The sequence below is a fragment of the Podarcis cretensis genome (genome assembly GCF_951804945.1).
Source record: "Podarcis cretensis genome assembly, chromosome: 1".
In the NCBI taxonomy this organism is placed as follows: Eukaryota; Metazoa; Chordata; class Lepidosauria; order Squamata; family Lacertidae; genus Podarcis; species Podarcis cretensis.
Window position 1 is genome coordinate 100,897,435 of NC_137170.1, and position 26,408 is coordinate 100,923,842.

At 41.9% G+C, this 26,408-nt stretch overlaps 1 protein-coding gene across 1 annotated transcript in view; it reads right to left on the reverse strand.

Moving 5' to 3' along the window:
- Positions 1–26,408, reverse strand: part of LOC307226379 (von Willebrand factor D and EGF domain-containing protein-like) — a 201,864-nt gene that overhangs the window by 104,045 nt on the left and 71,411 nt on the right. Inside the window, exons 11-12 of the mRNA XM_079995170.1 lie at positions 24,568–24,782; positions 18,524–19,476 (exon numbers count right to left, since the gene is read on the reverse strand). Of these exons, the coding sequence (XP_079851296.1) occupies positions 18,524–19,476; positions 24,568–24,782 (1,168 nt within the window). The remainder of the gene's footprint in view (positions 1–18,523; positions 19,477–24,567; positions 24,783–26,408) is intronic.

The following is a 26,408-nucleotide window of genomic DNA, read 5'->3' on the forward strand; positions in this document are numbered from 1 at the left end:
AAGAGGGGGCAGAACTTCTACCTGCACATTCCTCCTTACTGACCTTGAAGCCCATGGGTATTTTCAAAACCAAGAACAAGAGAGAAACACCAGCTGTGGGTTACTGCTACCTTCCTGTTCTTTTGCTCTGTTGCTATTATGCAAAGGGATTGCAGGGTTCTTTCTGTGGATGCAGGTAAGAGTCTGGGTGGGTTGGAGAGTGGAGGCAAAAGGTTTTACTTTGTTCAGAAGCTGCAGAGTGAGAGTCTGTTGGCGCAGAGTGGACCCCTCTTTGTATGAGACAGAGGAGGAGTCAGTGGGCTCACATAGGTGAGAGGTGGAATGGGGTTGTCATTGGGACCATTTAGTTCAGAGTGTTGAATGTTCTTTTGTCTTAACCCAGGAATTTGGTTAAACTGGGAATTCTAATGGTAGTTTAGCTCTGTTTGCCTTATGATGCAGCTGTTAATTTCTTTTTATGTAATGGATCTTTTTACAATTTTGTAATTTTTATATATTGTAATTTTCTATGTATGTTTTATTGTTTTGATTTACTGCTCCCCAGTCTGGGTTTGAAAATATTCAATGAAGAGTGGAATATATGTGTTGTGCTTTAAACGAAGAAACAAAGAACATATAGAAACCAGGTACAATTTAAATGTGATTTTTTTTTGTTCTTTTTTTTTTAATCCTGTCATATATATTTTCACAGGAGTGTAAGCAGCACAGATCTTGGAGTATGCTTTAAATAAAAATAAAAATAATTTTTCTTTTTTAAAATCAACATTGTGACTATTGCAGAACTATTATAACAATTATTCAAGTTATTCCTATAGGGAGTTTCCCTTCTACTTTAACACCTTGACTATAAACATATTACACATTAATTTCTAAATTCAAACTGTTATCAAAATCAAATGATACATGGATGTGATTGTTTAAAGTCTTTATCACTTACTGGTGGTTGATTTATTATATATGATTTAGCTGGATATCGAGGCTTTTATGCAATATAGTCCTATACTCAGAAGTAAGCCCTTGCCGACTGCACCGGGCCTTGCCTCCAGGTAAGTGTGTGTAGGATTGCAGCTTTAATGTTGTGAATTTAGTAGGAGCCCTTTCATAACCTGTCACCCTAACAAAATGCATTGCGCCTCTACCTTCTGTAACTGTTGTGATTTTGATGGGAAGCTGCGTGAGCCTTCCAGGTTTTGGCAAAGGTCATTCTAGCAGCTACTAATAAATTCAAAATGAAGTCCTGCAGGATTGCACACACACACACAAATGCTATTAGTTTCATACTGCAAAATAAAATAAGTGATATTGCATATCTGCTTCATATTTGTGAAGGCAGGATTTTCTCATTTGTTCTTTCTCATCGGGATGTATGGGGTGTTAGAGGAGGGGTAGTACCTCTGGTGAGGGACTTGTTGTCCTCCTTCGGGGTAGTTTGTCTACCTTTGGTCCCCACCCTGCACTCAACTCTCACCTGTGGCTCCTAGAAGCTGTCAGCATGTGACAGAGGCCACATCTCGGGAAATGGCTTAGACTGACCAGCTGAACCAGGTGAGGGTAGCTGATGGGTCTCAAAACCCTCTGTGAGTTAGAGACTTTCCCTGCATGCAAGGACAGACCAGCAGATTGAGTGGATGCAATTTCACTGACTGTGCAATCCTATTATTTCAGAAAGATCTACATTGTTGAATGTGCTAATTTATTAGTATGTTGAGGACTACAATCTAAATCATCGATATATTCAAAGCACGTATGTATACCTTCCTTGCCTTGTAAAAACAAACAAACAAACAGATGAATGATTGTGTCTTTGAGCATCTCTAAATGTCTACTCAGAAGTAAATCTGATGGAGTTCAGTGGGGCTTACTGCCAGCTAGTGGTGGAGAAAGGCTTGGAGCAGATTTAAACTGAATGTCCACTTTCCAAAACAATATTCAAACTGAAACACAGCAGTCCTCAGTAATCCGCACTTGTCAGAATTTTGCAATGCAATTTTTCAACCAAACAATGTTTTGAAAAAATGCATGTATTAGGGGAAAGTTTTCATTAAACAAAAATAAGATACTGGTGAAAATTAACATACAAACATTAATTATATTAGGGAAATCTGCTTGCAAAGGTAGTACTAAATCAAAACATCATATGAAAATTAGGAGAAATTCACCCAAAAAATGCCGATGAATTTCCATGAGGATTTTTTTGAAGAATGCAAATTGCTGTAAAATGTGAAGAACAAAGAGTTGAAAAATGAGAAACTGAGAAAACCAACATTGGCAGATCCTTCCATCCATATTCCCAGGTAAGTTGGTCTAGGATTGACATTAAACATTTAATAGTACCCCTTTTCCAAGTACTAGCTGCTTCTTAGATGTCCTCTCCTTCCCTCTTGTAAGCCCACCTGACTGGCTAGTCATCAAAATGAAAGAGTAAGAATTCCCCACATGGGAAAAATAGATCCAAGAAGCAACATGAATGTGCTCTACCACTGCAAAGCACTTCTTTTTTTCCCCTTGTTTTCTGCTGTTGTTTTTTAAGAGCCATCAGTAGTATTAACAGCATCATTAAACAACAATATTGTATTTACAAAGAGCCAGTTTCCTGCTTATCAGCATTCATCAGCTAGTTCAGTAGTCGTGTAATACACAACACTATTAGGAAGGCAGGATGAGCAGTTTTGATAAATGATGGGTAGCGCATAAAAATAAAGGCTTCATTATGTTTTTCATGAGGTTTTAATAGCACTGCCTACTATTCCCTCTAGAATTTCCAAGTTTTTGGAATTTACAAATCACAGTCAGCCACAGCTTGTAGTGTTAGGTCCCACTGAGTTATTTCTGCAAAGCATGATGAACTACTATTGGCTGGTTGCAAACATCCCCTTCCTAAACAATGTGTTTGAGTGGGTGGTAGTTGTTACCCTGCTGATCCTGTTGAACCTTTCAGCAGTTTTTAGTACCTAAATAGGTTGTCTGGGTTAGGCTTTGGAGGTATTGCATTACAGTGGTACCTCGGGTTACATACGCTTCAGGTTACATATGCTTCAGGTTACAGACTCCGCTAACCCAAAAATAGTGCTTCAGGTTAAGAACTTTGCTTCAGGATGAGAACAGAAATCGTGCTCCAGTGGCTTGGCGGCAGCGGGAGGCCCCATTAGCTAAAGTGGTGATTCAGATTAAGAACGGACCTCCAGAACGAATTAAGTACTTAACCCGAGGTACCACTGTACATTGGTTCTGCTCTCACCTGGGTAGTCAATTCCAGAAGCTGGTGCTTAAAATGGCACAATTTTTAAAATCAACATTAAAATCTCATGGTTAACACTCCCCTTGGCAGTTATATACCACCCTGCTTCCTGTATACACTCTGTTTAAATGGATTGTCTTCAGAAGCATACAGGGAAACCATGGATCCCCCTTGGTGTTTATGATACTGTATATGATTTGTCAAGGCTCTATTTCATCTTCCATGCTAGCCAACATCTACACAAAGCTGCTGGAGGAAGTCAACTAGGGATGTGGGCTGAGGTGTGACCGGTATGCAGATGAAACCCGACTCCACACCTCCTTTTCATCTGATCAAGGAAAAACAATGGGCATTTTAAACTAGTGGACTGGATGAAGGTCAATAAGCTAAGATGTAGTCCAGACAATACAAAAACACTGTTGGCGGGAGGGGTTTGTTTGACAGGAAGTGGTCCTAGAGTTAGCATTGTCAGTTGAAATTGAGGTCTAAGTGACTTTTAAGCAGCTCTGGGTGGTCAATCAAATACACCCATATCTTGACAGAAATAGTCTTCTGACAGTTATCCATGTTCTGGTGACTTCCTCCATTAATTATTTCAATGGCCTATGAATGGGGCTGTCTTAGAACCCTGTCCAGAAACTTCAGCTGCTGGTCCAAAATATAACAACTAAATTATTAATAAGGGCCAATGCTATGTTGGCCTCCAATTCATTACCAGGCCAAACTCAAAAGGTTGGCCATACCTTTAAAGCCCTAAATGAGTTGTGACTATTTTGCCTGAAAGTTGCTTTCTGCCACATGTACCTGCACCTAATGAGAAAGATGGTGATCAGGGAAAGGGTCGTTTCAGTGACCCTTAAATAATGCCCTCCCTGGAAAAGATTCTCTTAGCATCTTGATTAATGCCTTTAGGTGCCAGACAAAAACCTTTTTAATCTTTCAGGCTTTTTAATTTATAAAAACTGCATTGCAGCAGCATCATAGTCTCTGTTGCTGTGTAAAGGTTTGCTGGGGCCTTCCTGCAAAGTATCAGGTTTGTATTTAGCTTTAATTTCTTACATTAGAGACTCCTCTTTTTGTTCTGTTTTATACCGGTGCTGACATTCTTTTATGTTACTGTGTTTTCAGCAGCAGAGAGTATGCTCCTGCCGCCTGGGTTGGGCGTGCAGGGTGTGCCCTGAGGGTGGTGGGGCACAGAGGGAGCCTGCTGGGCCCACAAGAATGCTGCCTTGGCAACATCCTCACATGGTGCTCCCCAGCCAAGGAGAGGGGCAACCCCCCAGGTCCCCCACACTACGCCCCTGTGTGCTTGTACTGGGTTTCATGTGCTTTTATATTTGTATTGTTTATATTTCTATTGCCTATGTCATATCTCATACAAGATATTTATATATGTATGCATATGTTTTTCAGTAGGCCATACAAATACGTAAAATATTTCAGATAGCAAGGCCGGAGCAACAAATCTATTCTACCAGTACTGTGGTGCACGTGGAAGGCATCCTGCAGTAATAAGTACAGACTGAGTACGTAGCAACAGGTGTTTCCAACTTAAATTGAAACCTGGTGGATTTCTGCACTCTGGTCAAAAGTGATGAATGCAGACACCTTGGTATCGGCTGAATGCTAAAATGCAGCCTTCACTCTCTCTGCTCCAATGGTTTCTTCAGAAAGCAGAAAAGCATGTTCTAGTGGGATGTGACCCTGCTACATTTTGGAGTCTATAAAGCCTTTCCTAACAAATTAGGGGAGCATCTTTAGCCTGTGAGTGCACTGCAGAACTGGAGCTTCAATAAAACATTTTCTACGTACTGTGACAGTAGGGTCTGTTTAAGAGTTCTTGCAATTGCTCTAGTAGCCTGTTGAGACTGGTTGGGGTCAACAGTGTAAGAGTGATGCCTGCTTGTATAATGAACCCTCATGCCAGTTGGATCCTTCTGAAACCTGTGCTTTGCAGCCTTCACAGTCTCAGGGATGTTGCCCTCTGTAATGACCTTCTCCCATTGTTCTAGGGAATATGATTGTTTTCAAGCACAGGCATTGCCATACGTGAAGTGCACTGGAAATGCACCAGGTCCCTACTTTTCATTCCCAGGCATGTTTTCAACATGTATTGAAATGGTCATAATGTACAGTTAATTGAGACTTGTCATTGTTAGTGTAGTGGAAAGCAGAGCTGTACAGAACACCCCATCCCATGCCTATTTGGAACAGGTTCTGCTGATAAGCACTGTTTTGTGAAAAACACACCCATTGTTTTTAAAAACCGTTCTGACATTTGGACTCCACCTACAACCTGTTTCCTCTATTCCATGGGTGGGGAAGTTCAGGCTCAGGTGCCAAATGCAGCTCTCTGGGCCCTTAGAACTCTCTGCAGATCAACAGGCTTTGCACCCTTCTAGAGTGTTTGCAATGTGTCCTTGCTCCATCATAATACCTCTCACTTTCCCAGATGGAGAGGTGGGTGGGTGTATAAACCACTGACTTTTGTATGGGTGGAATGTACTCTACTGTGTAAAAAAAGAAAGAAAGAAAAAGGTATGAATCACACTCATTGCTCCACCCATCTTTGTGTCTATTCCACCCACCACTGGCATGTGGACCCTGGAAGGTTGACTGAGAGAATGCAGCCCTTGAGCTGAAGAAGGTTCCCCACCCATGTTCCAGATGTTCATCTGAATCTTATTCTGTTCATGGACCAGAGGTATCTGCATAATTACAACTACATACCTGAGTAATAAGAGAAATGAACTATAGATGCTTAGGATGGCAAGGGAGGAGAGAGCTCCAGCTGTGCCTAAGAAGGAATATCACTCATCTAGCTTCCTTCCTATGCGTACTCTGTGCTTACCAACTTTCCCTCACCCACACAATATTTAAGGAGATGTGAAACCTCTATTCCATGCTTCTAACCACCCTATAAGGGACGCGGGTGGTGCTGTGGGTTAAACCACAGAGCCTAGGACTTGCTGATCCGAAGGTCGGCGATTCAAATCCCCGCGACGGGGTGAGCTCCAGTTGCTTGGTCCCTGCTCCTGCCAACCTAGCAGTTCGAAAGCACATCAAAGTGCAAGTAGATAAATAGGTACCGCTATGGCGGGAAGGTAAACGGCATTTTCATGCGCTGAACAGGTTTGCCAGAAGTGGCTTAGGCATGCTGGCCACATGACCCAGAAGCTGTACGCCGGCTCCCTCGGCCAATAAAGCGAGATGAGTGCCGCAACACCAGAGTCGGCCATGACTGGACCTAACGGTCAGGAGACCCTTTACCTTTACCTTTAACCACCCTATAGGTGTCTTTTAAAGACTGCACCAACAGGAAAGGAAAATCAGCTATTGCTGGACTTGTAGTGTAATGTACTGTAAGCAAATCTGACATAGTATTTCAGTTAATGTTCTAATTGCTACATTACAGGGTGGGCAGGGAGTACTGAACTCTGTTGTTTCAGGTCATACTACCCAGTTGTCCCAGGAACAGTGCTTGACCTTAAGTGTGTTGATGGCATTTTCCCCCCTTAAATGTGGATAGATAAATTTGAGGTTCCTCAACTTTCATGTCATCTTTAATGAAACGGTGCAGAATTTTGTTGACACATTAATGTGTATAATCACATTAAAAGGACAAATAGCAATTAAACTGTGTGCAAAAAAAGAAAAGAAAAAGAGTTTGCAAAAGGGAATGCCTTGCTTGCTGCTTATTATGCATAGTCCCCTTAGCAGTAGACGGCAGCTCAGGAATACTATTAGGAATATTTAAAATGGAGAGAGTCTATGAAGCAGGGGGTGGGGAATCTAGGGTTTACTAGATGCTTCTGTATTACAACTCCCATAATCCCTGATCATTGACCATGATGGGTCTGATGGTGTCTGACAGCATTTGGAGGGCTATAGGTTTCCCATTCCTTCTATTTACACAACAGAGTCCTGCTTCCATTCCCCTCCCACTGTGGAATGCATGTACTCACCCACTGTGACTGGCTGTTTAAAGGGATGGAAGGCTTCCATTATCCTTGGCCAGTCAACCCCTCTCTGCTCTGTCAAGGAATTCAAATTGAAGGGGCATGCCCAGCAAGGTGGAAGAGGACAAGGAACAGAACTCTGTTATGTCCTACAAGGATCATTCCTCACATACCAGCTGTGTGGATTTGATTGAGCCTTTGGTGTTCACGTGGTGCTTTACTTCCTAAGAGCTCAAAGCAGTTTATATCTCAGCAGTCCTTATTCTAGCATGATCACAGTATATATTTCAGAAGTGGTTTGGGGTCAATTCAGCAGATGCCAACCCCGGCAAAAAACAAACAAACAACTCAGCCAAGATTCTCTGCTAGAAAAAGCAAGGGGAGACAGTGATGGAAGAAAAATATATATATATACTGCCCTGCTGAAGCAGCTGTTTCCTCTGGGACAGACCAATGACAGTGGCTGGTTTCTCCTCTAGTGTCCCAACTTCCAGCAGCTGTCACAAGGTTTACTTCCTTTTCTTTCCCAGAAGCCCTTATGACTCCTGGACTCTGCATTCTAATCCCACAATCATTGACTGGGGCAATGGCAAGTTTCCAAGAGCTTCACTTGGCTTTTGGCCTGGTATACTTAGTATGGCTGTGATGGTTGGGGCTGATGGGAGTTGTAGTCCTGAATACCCAGAAGGCACCAGGCTAGCAAAGGCTGCTCCAGTCTCCACTCCAGGTCCCTTAGAGCTGGGTAGACTGTAAGGCGAGAATTACAAGGGGCTTTCCTCCTTTCCTGGGATGCAGGTGGCCCTGTGGTCTAAACCACAGAGCCTAGGACTTGCTAATCAGAAGGTTGGCAGTTCGAATCCCCATGACGGGGTGAGCTCCCATTGCTCGGTCCCAGCTTCTGCCAACCTAGCAGTTCGAAAGCACATCAAGTGCAAGTATGGTAGATAAAAAGGTACTGCTCCGGCAGGAAGGTAAATGGTATTTCTGTGCACTGCTCTGGTTCTTCAGAAGCTGCTTAGTCATGCTGGCCACATGACCCGGAAGCTGTCTGCGGACAAACGCCAGCTCCCATGGCCTACAGAGGGCAACCCCAGAGTCGTCCACGACTGGACCTAATGGTCATGGGGGGTACCTTTACCTCTTTTCACAATGACCCAGAAAGATGACTTTGGCATAATCTATAAGCAAACTTACTTGTTTCAAGATGTGTACTTGACTCTCTTCCTCTAATTCTACAGCTGACGACTGAAAATTAATCTTCTGCATCTTGGTTCCTATGTATGCATTTCTACCTGGCCTTTTCAAAGTGCATCCCCTGCTACTCTTGGATGAACTCATTCACTATGCTCTTTAATGCCTTTAATGCCACGGTGGTGCTAGCAAAGTTGGCATCATGCCGTTCTTTATCTCTTGATGTCAAAAGAACTTCCCATGGTGCACAAATCAGAGGCTACACCTGCAAATTCATCATTATGATAAGCTGTCTTGGCAAGCCATTTACAGTTGAAAAACAACTTTATGTTTGGTAAATTCATCCCATGGAGTGCTTCAAACTGGCACTTTGTACTCTATTTATGTTCTTTGCTGCCCATAAAGCTGCCCTGTTACAGGTAGTGCATCAAAACCCTTGACCCGAAATTCTGGCTGAGCTGCCTTATTCGTACACTTGCCGTTCAGATTGCATCTGCCCTGTCTGTAACATACTGTTAACAACCATTCAACAGATTAACTGCTGAAGTCTTCAGCTTCAAAACTTCAGCTCTCTTCCTGGTTTCATTTTCCTTCTTGTGTCCTCTTAAATGGCTTTGCTATATGAAACGTCGAAGGAGCACTTTGGTTCCTTCCCACTGCTACTACTTCCTGCTTCTATTTTTACAGTAGCCATTTTCAGACTTCCTGTCTTCAGGGGATGCTTTCTAAAGTGCTTGGGAGTCTGCTGCCCCTTGAAGATCGCAGTGACATTAAGTTTAAAAGGAAAGGCAGGGAGATTTCTTTTGGGAACAGGGTGATACAGCCTAAGCAGGATTAAAGGCTGTCCCCTAGCCAATTGGCTGACATCGCCAGTGACATCAGCTGATAGGCAGGTGGATGTAGTTTTAGGGAAACAAACTGGATGCCCAGGCAGTCAAAGATGCCTGCAGGCCAGATGTTCCCTGCCTCTGTAGTAAATGGTGGGGACATGAGAATTCTGAAATTAATGCTTTGCAAAACAGGTTATCTCTGTTGCATATTGAACCTTGATTATTCATAAAGGTAAAGGTAAAGGGACCCCTGACCATTAGGTCCAGTCGTGACCGACTCTGGGGTTGCGGCGCTCATCTCGCTTTATTGGCCGAGGGAGCCGGCGTACAGCTTCCAGGTCATGTGGCCAGCATGACTAAGCCGCTTCTGGCGAACCAGAACAGCGCACGGGAACGCCTTTTACCTTCCCGCCAGGGAAGTACCTTATCTACTTGCACTTAGACGTGCTTTCGAACTGCTGGGTTGGCAGGAGCAGGGACCGAACAACGGGAGCTCACCCCGTTGCGGGGATTCAAACTGTCGACCTTCTGATTGGCAAGTCCTAGGCTCTGTGGTTTAACTCACAGTGCCACCCGCGTCCCTATTTTATTGATTATTCATAGCTGTTGGTAAAGCAATATGTTTATTAAACAGGGTTGTATACGGCTCCCTAGCTGGGCTCCAAGAAAAGACCTGCAACAGGCCAAGGCAAGAGAGGCGTTAGGAAAATCTGGAGGCTGAGTAGACAGGTGACAGTTGATTTACTATGCCTGACTAGAAGACAGTGTGGTGCTTTAAGAAAAACATGCTCATGGATAATTGCCAGTGTATGAACCAACAGGAAAAACTCCCTGCACTAAAGAACCCATGTTTAGTTCCTGTCACTTTAAGCTACTTAAGTGAATTATTATTTACATGCAGGGACTGTGTGTGCACACTGATGCAGGACAAATGGCTCACTGTGAATAATTTAAAACACAAATGATCTCATTATCTACAAACAAATATTTATTATGAATGGTTGCTGTTTTGAAATTGTTTGGGCAGGTAATGTATTTATTTTTTAAAAGGACGATTTTGAATTGCAGGGGGTGGAGAGGAGGATGTTCCCTTTACAGTGTTTTCAGCCCACTAGGTTTGAATTTCTTTTTCATGCCTGCACATAGTATTTTTTAGAGAATGGTTTTGCCACTTAAAATCAGAGCACGTTCTTTTTGAAGCCATGTGTTAGTTAATCCTAGATGCCTTAAAAATAAGACTTTTTTCCCAACTGCTTGTTTCACAGAATTGTTTTCACTGCTTTGCATTAAAGCAAATAAACTAATCACCAAAAGGACTAATCTCCCTTATTTGATTTGCAGTGGTACAATATAGATCAACAGCCATGCAGCCTCCCAGGTCCCTTATGATAAAGATTTGATATCCTTTCTAAATTTAGTTTCTATTGACTTTTGTATCTATCAAGCTAATAGACCTGCTACAATCCAGCCAGATTTGTGCTTTGGATGGAAAGTAATGGAAGCTAAAACAATAGAAACTAGGGCACTATTGATGTTTTTCTTTGTTTTTCAAAATGTTCACGTTTTGCCAGCTCTAGGAACAGAGGCAGATGTCTATAATCACAGACCAAACAATGGGGACTACAAACTCCTGCTTTTAATGCTATATGCAGTACTGGTATGGTATACACTGGTACCTCAGGTTAAGTACTTAATTCGTTCCGGAGGTCCGTTCTTAGCCTGAAACTGTTCTTAACCTGAAGCACCACTTTAGCTAATGGGGCCTCCTGCTGCTGCTGTGCCGCTGGAGCACGATTTCTGTTCTCATCCTGAAGCAAAGTTCTTAACTCGAGGTACTATTTCTGGGTTAGCGGAGTCTGTAACCTGAAGCGCCTGTAACCTGAAGCGTATGTAACCTGAGGTACCACTGTACAATACACAAAATATTTAGGATGGGAATTCACTGTAACATTGTAAGTCCCACTGCCGTGCTCCATTTATGTCTGATACATTATTTGACCACAATGCAGCATGGGAGTTTTACAGCATGCAAAGTGGCTCCAATTCATTTCTGTATATAGCATAGCACACCACTATGTCTGTCTATTTTTTAAAATATTATTAGTAGTAACGTATTCCTGAATGTTCACTTTCCCCCCAACCTTTAACTACTATATCCCCTGCAACCCACCCCTATACTCGTAATCCCTTCCATGCCAATAACTGAAGAGTAGTTGGTTCTTTAAGGGGGTGGGGGAACAAAAAGGGGAAAATAAAGAGAAATAAACAAAAATGTATATGAGTAAATAGGCAAAAACAAATCAAGGAAAAGGGCATCCCATTGCCTTACATAAGGTACTCAGGGTACTCAGACTGGTATTAGCATTGGTTAGTTTCATTCCACAAAGAGCTTAATTTGTGTGTGTGTGTGTGTGTGTGTATGATGTGCATACCCATGTATGTATATATGTATGCATAAATAATGAGAGGAAATATGGATACAATAATGGGAGGAAATATGCATAAAATATATTTTCATAGGCAGTCAATATCAGGTGAGACCTTGGGCGCAATTATCAAGGTGGTTCTGTCTATCTGCCAAATTCCCAACACCAACTCTATGTCCTGCATGGGTATACACATCTATCTTTGAGTGACTTTTCCAGGATCGTGATTGTTTTTATCTTGGCTTGCTTCCACAAGGTGTTATCACTTAATGACTCCACAGAACATAGGTGGCAAAGCAACAGTACATGATTTTAAGAATCTGTCTTGTTCAGTTCAGGATGAACTGATGTGCCTGATCCCTTCCATTACAAAGTGGAATTGGAGCTCAAAAGTTTTGTGAAATGCTTCACTTGCGTACACTGCCTAAGTATTAACAATAAAGACACCTTTCATTCATCACTGATGGGTCAAACCTACATTTGGCCCTGGCCCATTCTCCAAGTCACATTGCACATGGCTCTCATTGTAAGTTTTGTTTTATTTTGTTAAATTCTCCCCTATCCACATCCTGAGAAGAGAAAGCAATCTTCCTTCAGTCTTGTCTACCATCTGTTTTATGATTCTACATAAAGCCTTCAGTCCAAACTTTCTGCATGTCTGTGGTGCTAGCTGAATCCAATGGGATTATGAAACATGCTATCCTATATTCAAAAGAAAGCTCCATTCAGTTCAGTGGGCCTTATTCCCAGGTAAGTGTGTATAGCATTGCAGCCTTAATGTTTTTACTTGTTTTAAATTAATATCCTCTAATCTAAGATGCAATATAAGAACTGAATCCAGTCTGATGTTAGAAGGATAACATGGAAAATGGTTAATATTCTTTTAAAATCTTTTTTTAAGCACAACTCATATAACTACTGCTATAGGGGATATGGTTTGGCTCCAAAATATGTACATTCAGTTGGATATATATTTTCCAAGCATAGAAATAGTAAATTTATGGATATATTTGCATTCCAAGTAGGGGAAGATTTCACTAATATAGATTTGAGAACTAAGTAGCCCAAGGTAAAGTAATGTATCAAAGTAAGAAAAGGATGCAAATGAAACATTTAATAACTCTGACTTTTTTTCCCTTTCCTTTTTTTTTTTTTTTTTTTTGCCTGTGATGCCTCTTCTTTCCTGGACATTCCACAGTGGAATTGAAATTCACACCCAGAAAGCTCTTAAACTATCATTACCACAGTGAAACTAATTTGTCCTTATTACTCCTCATTACCTTTTATTTTGTGATTGCTCCCCAGAGTATTACAGAAGCTCTATATAACTTCCTAAGTTGTGCGTGTTGGTTATGATTAAAAAAAAAAAAAAAAGCTACCATGGTCAGTGTACACAAATTGCAGGCCAGCCTGATTTGTTATCCATGATAATTGAATTCTCCATTTAATTACAGTAGGTAATGACATTTTAAGCACCTTCTACAGGTGTTGGGAGTTTTTTTTTTTCTTTTAATGACGCTAGAAAGAAGCATTAAAGGGTGACATTTTCCTGGAGTATTGCCAAATTTTGTAACTGCTTTTCGTCTCTAAATTTCCATATCAGTTTGATGATAATTATAAATCTGGCCACCTGGACAATTTTGCATTGAGTTGTGAGTATTTAAGGATTGGTACAATCTACATTTTAGTACTAGAGCATTCAGATGTGATTACGGGCCTATCCACATTTTAGTTTGTCCCGTGATTTCAAGTTACGGGTCCAAAAATATTTTTAAATTGTTGATGTCCCACTGCTTTCCTCGGGGAAACCCGCTGTTTTGTTTAAATTAATAGGTCTTGCTTTGACATAAAATGTGAATCTGTTCTCATGGGTTTGGAAACAAGAAGTTACATCATTAAACAAAAAAACAAAAAAATGCAGAAAACCAACCTCTGATTTCTCTTAACTGCACCACCAGCAAATGAAAGAGTTTCAAATACTGGGTATATTTATGAACCACCCAGTCAAGCTGATATTAGAAAAAAACTTAGGCTGCAGAAGCATACTAGTCCTGATCATAAGCTATTCATGTGGACCAGGTACATGTGGATAAAGGGAAGTAGAACCACGCTGCTAGCACTTCCCTTTCATTTCACATGCCACTGACCCTACTCCCTCAGTGTCCACTTGTTCACTACACATGTCTACAACAAGGTGCCTATTTGTGTTTTGCTGAACCTTGAACACATGGAAGATGGATGAAGGAACCTAACGGCACAACCACATCCTCCTCAGATTTATTTGAATGTCCTTAAGTGCTATCTGACTATTGTCAACTAAATATGTGACACCCATAAATAAGGTATTCCATAAAATCAGGGGCATTGAACAACCAGCTCTCGGGGGGGGGGGGACGACCCTATTTAATCCACACTGCTAGCACCTTTGGACAAACAACCAGGTGACTTTGTCTAGGTAAAGACATGTCGCTTTGCCTAACAAATGTGCATCTTGCTGCACTCTAGCAACCATGCCTTATAATATTCCAGGTTTTCTTTTGGTCGTAGGTACCGGCAAATATCTCTGACTGTTTTTGTAACTTTTTCAGAAATGTGTGATTATAGAATAACCATTAGTCCCCATTTGTGCATCTTGCTCTGAACCTGTCAACCCTGACTGAATTCACCACCAAAAGATCTTGTGGTGGCAGCTAGCATCAATACAGTAGCTTTTAAAAGGAGCAGTATAAAAATAAACAGAAAATAAAATATGATAATATAGTATTAGATCTGTCTACAAGTTACAGTGGTACCTCTAGTTGCGGACACGATCCGTTCCAGGGTGCCAGTCGCACCCTGAAAAGTCCACAACTAGAGCGGTGCTTCTGTGCAAGTGCGGAGCGCGATAGAGCGCTTCTGTGCATGTGCGAAGCGTGCAGAACTGCTTCTGCGCATGCGGCAGAACCCGGAAGTATACACTTCCAGGTTTGCCACGTTCGCAAGCTGAAAAGACGCAACATGAACCTAATGCAACACAAGGTATGGCTGTACTCAGAGTTTTGACAGAAGGAAAGCCTCCACATTTACAGACGTACCGTACTTCCTCCAAGTACACCCTGGGGATAAGCTACAGGGGTGTCTGTCACTACCTCTCCCTGTTTATGGATCTCCCTAGATCATTGCTGAGGAACCTCTGGTCCTCCAGATGTTGATAGAGTCCAATTCCTATCTATCCTGCCAGCATGACCAGTGCTCTGGAATTATGGAAGTTCTAGTCCAGCAACCTCTGGAGGGCTGTAAGTTCTCCATCCATGTCCCAGACCATCTGTCCAGCCACAGTCGAAGGGGTAACGCTGATCTAGATAAACCACCAGTCTCATCTAAGAAGACAGTTCTTATGTAACCCCTATTTCTTTTTCTTGAAGAAATTCATTAAAATACACAAAACTGTTTTTCTATATTTTAAACAGAAAGATACATTGGAACTAGAAAACTATCTCAACTCAGATGATGCTTTGGGGCATCCCATAGGCATCTGGCTGGCTACTCTGAGAACAGGATGGTGCATTTGATAGGTCACCGGGCCTGATCCAGCAGAGCTCTTCTTATGTTCTGATGAAACTCTTTCTTTTTTTACTATGTTATAGACAATACATTTAAACCTGGTATTTTATACAATTCACTGGAATGGCGTTTTACAAAATGCCAGAGAGCAAACATAATTCAATACCAATTCAAGCTTGCTTTTCTTGCCTGTGCTCATCAAATGCAGGTACCAAGGCTATGTTTCACGTTGTCTCTGCAATCCTTATTTGCAATGTCTTCACCTTTTTGTTTCTTGATAGGTTCACTTTATTCCCTATAGCACAAGTATCAAGGTATACATTCCTCAACAGAAGGCATAATTATGCACACTTGACATACAAGTCAAGGAAACTATCGTTCTGTTAGTACATTGTTTTGTTGCATGTTTTTGTAGTGTTGTTACATAAAAGAGCATATTTTTTGTGTTTTTTCAGAGGGTTAAGCTGGTTGTTAAGGGGGGGGGAGTTTTGTCTGTGAACAAACACAGAGATAATGCTAAGAGGCTCCATTCAAAGAGACCTGAGCTGTTGTTGTTTTTAAAAATGTAGGTTTAAACATAACAAATTTGTTGGTGCTATTCTGTTTGGAAGAGATGGTCCCAGTTTTCACTCTCATCCTGCAGTTTCCAGCAACCTGGTACAATAAAATCAGCAATAAAATGGTTATAAAATGCATTTTCCCCAAAATGCATTTTCCTCAGGGGTGCCAGTAGCAGACAGACACACCTGACCAAGGAGGGCATTCCACAAATGGGACATGCTCACTAAGAAGCAGCACCATTACTGAGGCCGCAGATCATAGGGTCAGAAATTATTGATATTGGGGAAGGTGCACTTTTAGGTACTTGGGTTCCAGGCCATTTAGCTGCAAAGGTGACAAGGAAAGGCTAGTCTGGGCAGAATACCCTGGGGGCCTTAGCTCACTCTGGACAAGTAACCTGCTACACAGGCCAGTCCTCCAGAGAAGCAAGGTGGACAAAGGGACCCATGAAGTAGCAATTTTTAATTCTGTATCTCCAGTCCCCTGATCCTGCACTTTCATTTAGAAGTATGTATGTAGCGTAAGTGAATTAAGAGTGAGTGTGAGAAAGGGTGGTGTTCAGTTAACTTTTACTCAGAGTAGAGACATTGAAAGTAATGAGCATGATTAAAATCCATTAACTTCAGTGAGCTTACTCTGAGTAACACTTGAACATCACCCATAGTATATGTTTATATGCAGTGCTGTTTTTCTAGAAAAAGGTGCTGGACACCTCACCATGGACACCTCTCTTGTTCTCTCATATTGACAATAGTGCCCACCTGACAGGTGCTGAAAAAAGCTCTGTTTATATGTATGCATATGTATTTCTCAGTTATTATCTGCCACTTAAAGTTTACCTGGGCATAGGTAACCCACAGATGGTTTTACTGGCAGCAACGTATCTTCTCATGATACCTCTACCACAGCTTAAAAGGGAGTACAATAATATTATTTGTCATAAGTTCAGACTATCACCCTAATAAGCACAACTGTTTATTATTTCCTTATCTCTGTTGTAGCACCCAAGTGGTTAATATGTATCTGGAGGACTGTGTGTGAAGTGGGTGAATGATCTTTAAGATGAAGCTTCCTTTTATGAGAAAACAACATGCAATCTCAGGTGTATTATGGAAAACTGAAAAAGCAAATGTTAAAGGTTTCCCAGGTCCATCAGCCTCACCTTTTGGAATGGCTGCTGTGCATTACCTTGACATTGTTTGTTGGAGATTTTGCCATCACTTTATAAATGAAATGAGGGGTGGGGGAAGGGAGAGAGACTCCCTTTGACAGTCTCCTCTGATTTTGCAGTCTGATTCTCAGCTACTAGTCTCCATCTCATGTAAGTGGACAGACTACATCCACAAATAGCAATGTTGAAGCAAGTTATATTGGTATCAGTGGGATTTTCTCCTAAAAATGTGTGTTTAAGATTGAAGGGTTAGTTGGTCATTTTATAATATAATGTCAGAAAGTTAAAATATCAGGAAACAATTAAAAGAAGAAGAAGAAGGGATGAGAATCAAAGTTCCCTACAAAACTGAACTATTTTTTAAAAGAAAAGAATACTGCTTTTCATCTGTGGGATAACGTAAACATTTTAAAAAATTGATCAGAATTGGCTGTCATACAAGTTAATTTGATTTGAAGCCAAATTTATAAAGGACGTGTGTGTGTGTGTGTGTGTGTGTGTGTAGCATAGGAGCCAACTCCTAGGGGTTGAGGTCCCTATGGTCTTGCCCAATAAAATATTTGAGGGGGTCGTCCCCCACCAAAGTTGATGGGCATTGCCATTCAAATAGTGTGTGCATGCTGCGTCTTGTGATTGATTATGTGGGACATGGCTTACCTGCCCCCTCAATATTTTATTCAACTTGGCACCCCTGGTGTGTAGTGACTGTAGGTGTCACATGTTCCGACTGCCTGGCACCTGACATTTTGCACCAGTTGATGTTTCTAACCACATAGAGTGCATTAGATTAATCCAGCCTGGATGTCACTAGTGCATGGATAACTGAGGTGAGATCCATCCTCTGCAGGTAAAGTTGCAATTGACAACTCTGAGCTGGTTAGAAAATAAATAGCTTGAGCTTGTAAAATGGAGGAGTCCAATTGGTTATGGATCAGTTGCAAACCTCCTTCTAGAATAGGTGGTTTCCCTACTCTCAACATCCTTATCTTGTCTGGCTGCCGCTGCAACTTGTTTGTCCTGATCCAACTCAAATTTGCCTCCAGACATCAGTTCATTCAATAGCCTCCATGGAATGAGTAGATGGGGAAGAAAGGTAGAACAGAGTGTCATCTGTGTACTGATGACATCACAGTCCACACCTCCAGATAGTCACCCCCAATATTGTGATACAGATGTTAAAAAGTTGTGGGGAGAATGAAGCCCCAAGGCACTCCACCCCCACTCCTGCAACTGAGCCTTCTGAAATTAGTATAACATCTGTGTTGGGGACTCTCTCTCTCTTTTTAAGGAGTTTGTTTTTGTAGCATGGGGATGATAAGAAAAAAAATCGCTTCTCTCAAACCAGTTTGTTTAAGGGAATTGTCAAATCCATTTTTGCAAGTTTACCAAGGTAAACTTGTGTGCACAAACCCACACACCTCCAGAGCAGCCAGCCAGGTATTGCGATCAGCTTGTCAAGGTCAAAACCTGATTATTAATTCATCATAGGTCTTAACTAGTGAAGCTGTTTGAAGAGCAAATTGCTCTCTGCAGATGTTCCATTAAGTCAAATGCTACAGGAAGATACACAGGTTACGAACAAACATAATTCTTTTCTTACTCACTTTTGGCGTTTGTACAGTCATGGGAATCATATCCTTCAAAGCACTGGCATCCCCACATACTGCACTGCCCATGTCCATTACAGAGATTGGGGCACCTGAGAGCTCTGATTATTTCTTTATGTGTAGCAGGTAGCTTGCTTGTTGAATCAAACCACATAGTTATGTTTTCCAGCACCCTTTTTTCACAGGAATTTTCCAGAAATGCAATCATTGATTCTCCCCATGTGAGGTCATCCTTGCTTTGTACATCCAAAAGGCACATTTCAATAGCCACATCCAGCTGGGTGCCCAAAAGCCCTTTACAAGCTAAGCCAATGGGAGAGGTTTCAAGAACCTTCTGACAGCTTGCTAAGGCTTTTGCTGAGGTTAGGCCACTTGGAGTAGGCCATGTGACCTCAACTTTAGGCCGCCTCCCTTCAAAATAATCTTCTGGGAAAAAGTAGGTGAAAGTTTCCAAGTCAGCCTGACTCAAGCTTTGAGAAGAGGAAGCAGATAAGGATTCCCAGTAAGCTTCTTGCCTTTTTTCTCTTGATAGCTCCTTCCAATGATCGGAAGACTCAAAATATGTTTCATTTCCTGATTTTTTCAATGAGATGTTTTGACCAATTGGGTTTAAAAGGCCATTGGGGCTGTCTTTCTTTTTGGTTGCCTGAGGCAAATGCCACTGCTCAAGAGATCTAGGTGATAATATTCCATCAGCTAGGAATGCAGAATCAGCGTCCAAGTTAGTAGGATGTTCTGATGTGACATCTAGATATGGGATTACAGAATTGTAATCCACACGCTCATAAAAACAACCTAAAGATTCCGGGGGAGAATGCTGAAAAGTGTGTAGAGCATTTACTGACTGTAAATACAGTGAATGCTCCTTCTGACACAGACAGTAATGTGTCCTCTTCTTCCATTCTGACAGTGGTGGAGTCTTGTCAAACAAACTCATCCCTGGAGCTATTCTGATAAAATAAAAGAGAAGCAGGTCAGAAAGTTAAAAAGGCTTGGTGTTCTCTCACTGATCAAACTTTCATAGTTATTTATCTCTATAATAAAAATGTAAGTATATCATCACACAGCCCCTGTTGGAGGATTTGTAGTGCCAAGTCACAATTCTGGATTGGCATGATATCAGGGTGGGATAGGGAACCAAAAGTGAAGGCAGGCTGCACAGCACCCATGTCTGTTGCACGGGAGAAAAGGCAAGGGACACTGAGAGGGAAGAAGTCGTAGCTTAAAACAGCAGACTATTGAGTAAAGCAGAGCTGGAGGGAACTAAGAGGAAAATGGCAGTTTCAAACCATGGTAGAGATTTAAGTAAACTACTCTGGAGTATTTGGGGGCTCCACATCCTTTGTCTCTCACACATGTGGCAGCTGAAGAACTGAAGGAGAAGTTTGAGTAGAGTAAGAAGAGAGGGAATGGTGGCCACACAATCAGTGGCCGATGAAAAGGGTGTTTAGCAGTTGCAATGTGTGGAAGGAGGAAGATGCAAGTGGTTACTGGGGGGGGGGCTGTGTGCAAGAGGTGTGTGCAAAAGGAGAAGGAGAAGGAGAAGGCATGGGGTGAAGGTGAAAATGTGTGCAAAGCAGGGCAGCAGAAAAAGAGAGAAGTGGCTTCTGAAATGGAGTTGGGAAGGTGAAAAGTGAGTTTAGTATTTGCATGGGATGGGAAAGGGAAACTCTATGGGGTTAACTTGGGGGGAATAGCAGGGAGTGGTGAATGCAGCAAAGAGGGTCTCAGCCCCTAGCATCCTCCATATTTATCTTGTAAAATACAAAAAGTACACTGAAATACAAACAATATGAGTACAAAATTCCACATTTTTAAATTAAATAGTAATAACCTGTGGCAGGTTTGTGCAGCCTGTAACATGCTAAGCCAAATGCAACCCAGCATCCAGGTAACACTGAGGAGCCAATGAAAATTCATTTCATTGAACTTTCCACTGTAGCTGCTTGTTTCTTCAGCAATGCTGAAATGGCTGTGTTAAAACTTCAAAGAAAACTCCAGCTGCATGTACATTTCTCAAATGGCTTGCATTTTAAGTAGTCTCTCTCAGTAGAAATGTTTGAACTGACAAAACATCTCATTGATGCAGAAATGCCTGCTAACCCAGCCCCTGTGCTACCTAAAAATTCTTCCTCCTCTTCACATTGTACATCTCTCCCCCTCCCACCCCCGGTTTTTGGACATAGCTTATCTTGCCTAGAGAGCAAGAAGGAGTTGCATTTTAATCCGAAAATATTTCAAGTTGTCTCCCCCATGACAGCTATAATATGAAAAACACAGAGCCCCAATACTCTGCAGTATAACCAATGATCTCTAGTTTAAGAAAATGAACCCTTCTTTTCCCACATATTTCCTTCCTGAATGGGTGGATACAATTGAACATCGCACATGATCATATACTCCACACATGTGCATCAGTACACCCAATCAATATTCCACATTTTTAGGACTTCAATCCATTTAATTCACCACAGGAACAGTCATTCACACAAACATCTGTACATGTGTATGGCATAATGCATAAGCTTCCCTAGAGTGATAACCAGAGATCACATGTGTACTTAGCATCCTGCCAAAAGCTGAGGAGAAATGTACCATCCATCCATCTATCAGTGGATATGTATACACACAGCCATAAAGTACATTGTTTGCCTTCTCTGCTATCTCTAGTATATCAATAAACTTACAGGCAAAATTATTTTTTAAAAGGGGTTGGGGTGCTGAAAGAGGAAGGAGCAAAACAACAACAACAACAAACCACTGTGCTTTAAAAACCTGCTCACACTGTCTGCTTAATGTGCAGGTATGGACACTTGCAAAGAGATGTCTGCAAAGTGCTTTTGGAAAACTCCAAAGCCCAGCATTTCATAGGCTGAAGTGTGTACATAGTGCATACCTGGTCAGAAACAAGGAGAGAGTTACAATTCTCCTTAGCACTTAATAGGACATTATAGATGAGATTACTGCTTTACATAATGGTTACATCATAAGTGATTACTTGGCAAAGGTCATCAGCATTTATCCTTTGGATTAAAAAGCTACAAGGAAATAATTGGAGTTTGAGTCCACATGCAAAGCACTTTTTAAAGAAGGTGAAATAACACCAATCAGAGAAGGAAAGTGGTCTCCCCTCCACTTGCAGCTGAAGCAAAAAGAGAGGGGGAGGGGCTGTATGACTGGATTCAATCCCAAGACTCCATACTAAACAAATGGTCAGTGGAATAGTGGCTTTTTAAAAGGGGGCATGTGCCTACAACCTCCATTGCTGGATTGGGCTGTGGAATTGTGCATGTAGCACATGTACCGGTAGTTTTTTCACCCGGCTAGGAATAAATGCAAGAAAGCTTCCTTCAACATGTATATGGCCCCTAGCTGTATAAGGTAATTGAAGTATTCAAAATAATGCCCTTGAACACTTATTTACTCCAGTGGCTAACAGGAAAAACATGAATTCCTCTGCTTGGATCTTAAAGTATGAACATGCATTGGTGAGATGAAGATAACAAACTGTTATCAGCAGGGTTGTAGCAACAATCTTAGAATTCAACTGGAACTTATTATTATTTTGCTAACCTTCAGAAGAAAGTGAGCAGGAAAAATATTATTAATAATAACATTTTTACTTGGAGTGAAATGCAATAATGTGGCTGTATCACTCCAATCTGACTTTCGGGATTTAAGTATGTATACCTGCTTAAAAGCAAAAATAACTATGATAAGAAAAAGCAAGTCTTGTGGCACCTTAAAGACTCATTTATTAGAGCACACGTACATTTATAGGTTTTCATGGACTACGGTCAACTTCCTTAGAATCATTAAGCAATATCCTGAGTTGCAGGTTAAAAAGGAGTTTAGAACTTTTAACAGTGCTAACAGAGTGAGTTTGGTGGGTCTTACTCCTAGTTAAGTGTTGATACGATTGCAACTCTAAACTCTTTTATTTTTGCAGGAAGTATGTAGTGCTTTAAACAGCTATGGGACACCCTCAGTTTTACAGCTGCAATGAACAATGGCTGTGGAAATAAGAGAACAGAACCACCAGTAGGCGAACTCTCCAACTGGTCCCTGGTGATTGGAGGTGCTGAAGTTCCAAGTGCTTGAAGGCAGCCAATTGAAAATGCTTTACTAGCTTCCATCTCCATTACTTCTACCTGATTTCGTAAACATGCTAGCAGTTTTGAAAATCTGGAGAGCTTCATTATTTATATGAACAACATTGCTGTGTTTTCTCAGTGATTTTCACAATTGACACCTAAATCATCTGTTTTCATTTCTGATGTAAAACCTATATTGAATACAACATAAATCCCTGATTTAACAACATCCACAAACAGTGTGTCCTGGGCTAATAGATATGACTTTGGGGTCTGAAGCTGTGTTCCAGACCTTTTTAATCCAGCAAGTGTTATAATTTAATCAAGGCTTCTAATTCCTAGAATATCCAAGCTATGAAGGTGAAAGCCTGGGTGATGAGCCATTAAGGGGAATTAAGGGGCTCAGTGTGAGACACTGAATAGGTTGGGGGCCCCTCCTTCAATAGATAAAGCCAGAGTTTAGAGTTGACAGTTTTGGAGCAGTAATGTGATCTGGAAGGAAAGCAGCAAGCTGAAGAGAGAACTAGAGAAACATTTGAGAGCAATTTTGATTTTGATTTTTATCCAAGGTTGCAGCTATGAGGAAAACAAGACCCTTTTTGGGGTGCTGATGCCGTGAACCCCTCCATAATAGGTTCAGGTTGTAGAAAGTGCCTTAAGGAAAGTTGAACCTAGAATGGCCTGGCATGTGCTGCAAATCCATGTTGTACAAATCAGTCCTAATGAGGGAGTGTTGATATTGAAGGATAGGTACAGGAAGACTTTGGCTCAAAGCATAAATGACTGAGTGTGTGCTGCTCTTGTCCACCACACACCTCCCACAATGTGTGATGTGAAGGCTTTGCACAGAGGTCTGAAAACGTGATGAGCGCAAGTCATTACTTGCTGCACTCAGAAAAAGGAGGGCAGGTAATGATTTGTGTTCTGAGCCTTGTCATATAACTGTGAAACCCGTAGGTCACACATTGTGAAAGGCACATAGTGGCAGTAAGGGGCAGAGGTCCACTATTCCACCATAGAGATGATTCTGCAGGGGTGCTGAATTTTGCAGCATTTCAGAGGAGAGCAGAAAGAAACAATGCTGCTCCATTAAAACTCCTGACTGCAGAAGCCAGAATTGCCAGAATTGCTTCTGCAAGTTGCTGCATGTGTTCACCTTAATAGTCACATTCTTCCTGCATTATATTGGACTGTGGAGCTTTAGTACTTCCCAAGTGTTGGTCACAGCTAAAGATGCTTCAGAAGATGTGTGGGAAACCTCTGGCCCTCTAGTTGCTGCTGAACTACAACTCCCAGGCCATACATGCTGGGTCTGCTTGGAATTATAGTTCAGTGACATCAGGAGGATTAAAAATGCCCCACACTTGCTTTAGAAGAAGAATGGAGGTGTTTGGACTCCACTTTTGGAAGTTCTCTGAAATGGAAGGTGCCTATGCTCAGTCCTCCAGCTGGCATTTGAACAGCCATATCAGATGGTTTTTATACGTCCTATTTATTTAACAGAATAGGCTTCTTAAATATTAACATTTCATTCTACGCACTTTGCCACATCTTGTCAAAATCTGTCTTTGAATTCCACAGCCATGTACTTGGCATCAGCGTTCAGAAATTAAAGAACAGAGGAAATATCAAAGCCTTTGATTTCTGCCTTCTGTCCCTATTTTACATTTTCCTGGATGGCTGGGAACTGTCCTTTGTCACAGCTCAGAAGGATCTCAGGGCAGTTGGCAATGTGACGTCATTTGTGAATATGAAACTTCTCTCTAACAGTAGCTGAAAATGTGTATTATTTGAGGGGTCTTGAAGGCCAGTGCATTTTCTTTTGTCACTGCAGCTCTGTGCCGGATCATTAAACGAACACTTTTTGAACAGCTTGTATAGAACGCTCTTATAATGGCGATTCATTTTTCGGCGCATCCCTTACCATTGAAAATCTCCTTTCCTTACCTCCAAGCTTTTATGAAGTCCTCCTCAGACGTGTTATTCTGGCGAGAAAGTAAAGGGCTCCCATCAGGCCCATGGAAGTCATTCTGACTGTTTCTGTCAAAGATGCCACATAAACCTCTGGTGCTATTAAAATCAATGCTTGGTGCCCTTACTGTCAAACTCATTCCCCAGTCGCTCACATCAGCTCGAACAAATGCTCCTGAAGGGAATGAGATCTGGAGAAGGAGCAAATCTGGTGAATATGAACTCCATCAGCAATTGTGTGTGTGTGGGTGGGTGGGTGGGTGGGTGTGTGCGCGCGTCTGTGTGCGTGTGTGCGTGCATGCGTGCGCACCAGCCAGTGCTTGAATTTTGGGAGAACAGTAGAGAAGCCTTAATGAAAGCTACAAGCCATGCAAACTGAGTCCCCCTCCCACATTTTTGGCCAAATCTTTCCCGATGTAACCTTTAAGCAGCAGCTAAGAGGATCCATATAAAAAGCTGGGGGCAGGCTGCCTCTGCCCCCCACCATCCCATAAATTAACCATCAAAGCAGAGACATGCACACACAATAACATGTCATACACACAATAAAAAATAAGTTGAGACCTGCTATTGGCATCAGTAATCCACAGTGCAATATATCTCAGAAGAAAGCTCCATTGACTTCAAGAAGTCTTACTCCCAGGTAACCTGCATGCCACTTTCAGGTTACAATCCTGTGCACACTTACATGGAAGTAAGCTCCACTGAACTCAGGGTACTTACGTCTGAGTAGACCTTCATATGCTTGCTCTCTTATTTATACTGAACATGATCAAAATTGTATTTACAATTAGGATCTGTTTTTCTTGATGCTGATAGAGAGAGAAGTACAGTGGTACCCCAGTTTATGAACTTAATCCGTTCTGGAAGTCCGTTCTTAAACCAAAACCATTCTTAAACTGAGGTGCACTTTCCCTAATGAGGCCTCCCGCCACCAGTGCCCTTCCACCGTTCGGATTCTGTTCTTAGACTGAGGTAAAGTTCGCAACCAGGATACTCCTTCTGGTTTTGTGGAGTTCGTAAACCGAATAGTTCTTAAACAGGGCTGTTCTTAAACCGAAACTGCCAACATGACAATAAGATCACCTCTGTGATTTTCCTTGGGAAATGGTGTGTGTGTAAAGGTAAAGGTAAAGGTAAAAGTACCCCTGCCCGTACGGGCCAGTCTTGACAGACTCTAGGGTTGTGTGCTCATCTCACTCTATAGGCCGGGAGCCAGCGCTGTCCGCAGACACTTCCGGGTCACGTGGCCAGCGTGACAAGCTGCATCTGGTGAGCCAGCGCAGCACACGGAAACGCCGTTTACCTTCCCGCTAGTAAGCGGTCCCTATTAATCTACTTGCACCCGGGGGTGCTTTCGAACTGCTAGGTTGGCAGGCGCTGGGACTGAGGAGCAGCGGGAGCGCACCCCGCCGCAGGGATTCAAACTGCCGACCTGACGATCGGCAAGTCCTAGGCGCTGAGGTTTTACCCACAGTGCCACCCGCGTCCATATATATATGGCCAATACTTTTAGAATATTCCTTGTAAGACCAATTCACACAGGAAATGATTGTATTTTAAACTGAACCGAACAGTTGTCTCATTATAGAAATGGCTTAGGTTGTTCCTTCAAGGTGGGAAATGGGCCAGCTTTTTATTCTGAAAACATTGAGTTAGTTTTGATCATGTGAGGACTTAAGCCTGATGGAAATCCCTCACAGTTGTAAGATGCATGCACACCACACATTTAAAGCACATTATTACCCCAAAGAATCCCAGGAACTGCAGAGCGACAATTCGCAGCACCCATGGCAAACTGCCATACCCATAATTTT